The 5,645-nt window shown below is 39.9% G+C and overlaps 1 protein-coding gene across 2 annotated transcripts in view; it reads right to left on the bottom strand.

Annotated features, from left to right (window-relative positions):
* Positions 1-1,354: 1,354 nt before the first annotated feature.
* The window catches only part of LOC147168286 (mitogen-activated protein kinase kinase kinase kinase 4), a 53,605-nt gene continuing 49,314 nt past the window's right edge, over positions 1,355-5,645 (bottom strand). For both annotated transcript variants that reach the window (XM_086084734.1, XM_086084735.1), the window contains 3 exons: positions 5,339-5,498; positions 4,312-4,451; positions 1,355-4,038 (listed from right to left, as the gene is read on the bottom strand). In XM_086084734.1, the coding sequence (XP_085940860.1) occupies positions 3,955-4,038; positions 4,312-4,451; positions 5,339-5,498 (384 nt within the window). In that variant the 3' untranslated portion in view covers positions 1,355-3,954. The remainder of the gene's footprint in view (positions 4,039-4,311; positions 4,452-5,338; positions 5,499-5,645) is intronic.

Here is a 5,645-nt window from a genome sequence, read left to right as displayed (position 1 = left end):
ACACAAACACACAGTCAGTCGTGTGTATTGGGGGGTGTAATACTGTAAGGTATGGGGGGGGGGGGGATCTCGAGACTACTGCTGCTAGTGGAGGGAGGGGACCGCTCGGTGGCTTCTGTAAGGTCAAATTTAGAGCGTGGCATCATAAAGTGGGACAAACTCATCTGATAGGTTCAAAAGAGGCTCATGACTGCTGTCAATAAATCAAAGCAGACATGGGCGGTTTGTTGTTGCTTCTACTGGCAACAACACACTATTTCCTTGGAATAATTTCACATAATGGAATTTTAGATTTACAAAGTAAATCCAGACTTAAACCCTACAGAGCTTGCATTTTACCTTCTTACGATGTGAGTAAAGGGAATGATTCCCCAAAAGCGAGAACTGAGAGAGGTTGGGGTAAAAGTCAGAAAAATCATCACAAAAGAATGCAAAAGTTTGGCGATGTCACTGGGGGTCACATCACATGCTTGATGAAGTCGTTGCAAAGGATGTGCATCTGACTATAATTTGTTCCAGTACTACTTTCGCCTTGGCCCTACTTTTTATGCAGCAGTATTTTTCTACTTCAACATCTCATTAAGAGATTTGATGGCAAGAGTTGTCATGTCGTTTTTTTGTGTTTCTGTAGTTACATTGCAATTTTTAAGAAACTGATGCAAATTGCCAAGTCTATGAGGTGGTTTGAATAAGAATCTTGTAATTATGTGCTTCAATGCTCATTCTTTGAATCTTAAGTTGTATTTTGTCATATATATATATATATATATATATATATATATATATATATATATATATATATATATATATATATGCTTTTTTGTGACGCTATGCACTGAACGTGAATGAATAGTAAAGTGCTTAAAGGTATACTTGACTCATTGAACCACTTTCAGCAGTAAAAATTTAATATATGGTCCAGAATTAATTTGATAACTTCATGATTTTTCATGTACAATTAATACCTTTAAAAAAACAAATTGTTTCCACTTGCTGTCGACTGAAGATGACATCACCTGTGCTGAGGAAATAGGTAACGATATTGCCATGCTTGGTCGTTACCTATTTCCTCAGCACAGGTTGTCATCTTCAGTCGACAAGTGGCAAAATTAGTTTTTAAAGGTATTAATTGTTCGTGAAAAAAAATGACGCTATCACAATTATAGACAAAACATATTTAGTATCCTTTTAAAAATAGTGTACTTAAATGCGCATATCATTTTTTTTTAAATTTTGATTTCATTTTTGCATTTGAAATGTTTTACAATTGCATTTTGAAAGGCCTGGGTTCGCCTTAATACTAACACAGAGAAACCTTTTGACAATAACGAACAAAACCAGAATGAGTACAATGTTGGAAGTCGCAAAAAAAACAAACACTTTATTGTTGTCTTCTGCCACTTTGCATACAAACATGTTAGCATGACAAAACCCAAGCAATCAAAAATAGATCCAGTGCAAAACAAGAAACCAAAGTAACAAATCTTTAGCAATGATACTTTGGAAATAAGAGAAAAGAGGTTTTGACATATGTATTATTTCTACAAACCAATAAATCTCAATTGCCTCTTGCATTGAAGAAACAAGAACAAGGACACAGCTGCTCTGTGTTTATACTGCAGGCCTCATCAGGTCCATATTTTCTCAACAGCTTAGAGCTGCGGGCTATGGACTGCCTTCTCAACATGACATTTAAAACAATCGAAAACCAAACGTTTCCTCAGTCTGGCGCCCTCTATTGACAGCATTCAAAATCATTTATTCCACTGCCACCATCCACCAACTACCGCACTTCCTCCTTCCGTATTTTTCCGGCCTGGTTATTCGACACACGCCCCCATGAATTTGGCAAGAATTGATACAATTCTTCAGTATCTTTAATCTAATCAATTAACAACGACAGCTGTAATGCTCACTTTAGATTGTGACTGTCATTTTGTAAATGTGCAGCTACGCAGCATTAAATGTGACATTCAAAACTTACTGCAAATGTTGGACAACAAACACAAACTGTTGTGAACGGTACTGATCGATTTAGAAGAGTATGTCGCCTGACATGACTGAATTCAGAGACACTACCAAGAGCTAAGTAATGCAGATTCAGGGTTCTGCAGCAGAACTGGGGGCGGATGGAACTTGGGAACAACGATTGTAGGAATGCGAGTTTGAGGAAGATGAAAGTGGAGTGAGGAGCGAGTGAAGGGCCTTTGAAGGGAAGGGAGATGAAAAGCACCAGTAGAGAAGAGATGTGTTGACAAAGTGAAAAGACTTGATGGTGGAGAACTTGGGAGATGTGAGCGGCAGTCAGTGAAAGTGTAGGTGGAAGTGTGACGAGCTCGCTAATTTGTACGGCAAATTGACCGAGATGACACACATCAGGGCACGTTTGCTTCCAGTTATCCAGAAATGACAGGCAATTATGGAAATACATAACTGATATCCAACTGAATGTGACTAGAATGCCGTTGTTTTCACTAGTAAGAAGTTTATTCCACTACTGTATGCAGTGGTGGTAATACGTATACACATGACTACATGGAAAAACACTGGACTGGTAATGTGTAATGGAATGACAATACGAACGTATTGTAAATAACTCGAGTCAATCGCGTAATCTGCGGTAGACTGACACATTCACAGCATGACAAATGAGGAACACTCTTGGAAACGGATTCAAAAGGAAAATCAAACATGGGCGCGAGGATCTTAGAATTGCTCACATGCTTCCTATCCCTATGTGCCAATATTTATTTCAAGTTTTACGTCTCCTTGTACCTCTGTAATTTTCAAGGTAAGTTCACCTTTTATGGGCATCGGTCCACTTGGACACGTGTAGGATTTTGGAGCACGCCACAAGCAGGAGTGTCTTCCCGATTGGTTTTGAATGTCACTTGACAAAATAGAGCAGTCTTCATATTGACATTTCAAACAAAATAACATGACATTCAGTCATTTATACAATTTGTTTTACATATACATAACTTGGAACTGTACAAGACAAAGACAAAGCCTGGAAATACTGGTGGGCGTGCATTCGATTAGCTTTACACAATCACTGATTTGTGTACGTTTTAAACAATAACAACAACTGGTATATGAACAATATTGAAATTAAATGGTCTTCAGTTTCCTTCAGTGCTTGCTTACATTTTTTTAGACTAGAATGCAAACATGTTTGATGGTGCAATTCAAATATTTGATTTGCACCATCAAACATGGTTTCATTGTTTATTTTTACCTGATAAATGAATATTCATTTATCAGATAAAAATAAACAATGAATGAAAATAAGGAACTACTGGTAGGCTGAAAACAATTGCAACTCCCTACCAAAGTGCATATGGGCTCACCACTTTCTTTTTCATTGAGGTCCTTTCATATTCAACTTTTGACTGCAGCCACAACATTTAAGCATCTCCATGTGGCTGTTTGAATAGCTCTGACAATTCTGACAGCTGACAATCTGGAATGTAATTAAAGTAAGTCAGAGGGATCAAATGTGCAACCTGCTCATCGCTGTGAAGGGATCCATTTTTTCCCCCCACACACACTTTTGTGAAGCACTCAGATGATTTCCACAGAGTAAACAAAGGATAATAAAGCTCCTATTTTTCCACCTCTTCCTCCATTACATGGATACTGTTTATAAGAAGCACTGCAACAAAACTTTGGAAGGTCTACGCGCCGATCCGCTAAGGAAGTGATTGATCCATACGAGATGAGCTGAATGCTGAACAGCTGCAGTTCGCAAATGCGAGGAAAAAACAGAATCCAGTGAATTTGTTGGACTGAAACTTCAGATGTTGTCGAAAAGCAGCTCCACAAAAATGTCAGCGTGATACTTGTGACACCATTTCCTGGACAACTCTTCTTGGTGCGATTTCACAAGCGTGAAAATCCGAGACGATGAAGGCCTGCACAAGCAATTCATCTCGGCGCCACGCGTCCACTTTATTACCAGTTGAAAAGTGAGTTCTGACCCAACGTCATGAAGTAAATCTGACTGCTGCCTCCTGACTGCACCGATGCAAAGAAGACCTACAACAAGAAATAAGCATGTACATTCAGATCAATGTGCAACGCAAGATATTCATTGCATGACAAGAACAATTCAAGTCATTCATTAGAAGCAACACATTGAGTGCCAAGAACACGTAACTAAGTACAACAATCAAGTAACAATGTTAATGATATACGATGACAACCACAATGATCATAATTCATACTTGATATAAAAGCTGTTTCCACGTACTTCATTTCAAACATTTCTTGGAGGAGGTTGTTGGAACGTGTAGTACAGTAAAGACATACCTTGTCATTCCTTTCACACAGGAACTTGAGTTTCTGGGCTCTTTTGTGCATGAAAACCCCCTCCAGGTTTCCTGTGTTGGCAGACCTGAGCTCAATGGCCTTCTCTCCCCAGCCCATCAGCTGATTGGACTGTAGGTAAGCTGCATAAACATGGAGGAGGTAGTGAATAAAGTTTTGTGTTTGAAGATGATTCCACATTCCTCAACTACAAGTGAACCTGAGAAGTCGAATTAGTTGAAAGGTACAGTGGATCTTTTAATAACCTTGAAGAAATTCAGAATTCAAATTTTTTTTTTTAAATGGAATTTTTCTGAAAACGAGAACGATGTTGGGCCCTATTTTTGATAGTTAAGCGGCCATGAGTTCGGTGTAAAAAACGGGCGCATCATCATTTTTGTGCCGGGGCAAGTCTAGTTATGTGCGTTTGTGAATATGTTAAGAGGCGCCACACTTCGCTGGGTGTTCCATCTGACACATCTGCTCACGACGACCCTTGCGCATTTGGTGACAAAAATAGACTCAATTCACCAAAAGCAGGTCTAAATGCTGGCGTAGGTGGAGTAACGCGATTTTAGTAGATTTGATTGAGACAACAGATTATTCGCACCACATGCGTGTGTGGTGATAACAGCATAGGATAAGCCCTCTGAATCATTGTAGAGTCACATCACAGATGGACGATTGGGGCTGCAAAGTGGTCTCCAATTGCCCACGTCACTTGTGTGGCCGACTAAATCATCCACAGATTACCTGTAGAAACACACTTTGCGCCTGCCAATCTCATCTCTCGGGCCCGGCGAGCCAAATTCAGTTTCGCAATTTGAAGGACTGTTTGCGCTATGATCGCCCTGATTTTAAGCTTCAGTTGGCTGGGAGTCGACACAACTGCACAACTTCCCCCTTACATCCAAGGAAAATACCAAAAGAAAAAAAAAACTTGACCCATGCACACGATTAGCCTGCGCTTTGCATGAAATTAGGGCCCGTCATGTCGAGGCAAGCAGGTTAGAAAGAACAAAAAACTCACCGACAGATGCAGGCATCTCTCCCCATTGCAACACCGTATCCTTGGTGATGCGGCCATAGGTGTCAATGTAGACGCCTTCGTCTTCGTAGCAAACAAGAACCTCCGTTCCGGCACTGTTTGGCAAAATAATGATGGCGTGCGGATGGATGGAACCCTGGATCTGGAAAACACACACAGTCACACACATTAGGTACTGTAATATAGTTTACAGAGAAAGCTAAATATAAAGACAACACGATGGGAACAACATCAGTCAGTGGCACAATTAAGCAAACACAGTTTATACATCACCGGAGTGTGAGCCACC

The sequence above is a fragment of the Leptonotus elevatus genome, chromosome 9, assembly GCF_054856555.1.
Source record: "Leptonotus elevatus isolate MCC_2025b chromosome 9, RoL_Lele_1.0, whole genome shotgun sequence".
In the NCBI taxonomy this organism is placed as follows: Eukaryota; Metazoa; Chordata; class Actinopteri; order Syngnathiformes; family Syngnathidae; genus Leptonotus; species Leptonotus elevatus.
Note: the sequence above shows the minus strand (reverse complement) of the source record. Positions and strands in the feature narration are given on the sequence as shown.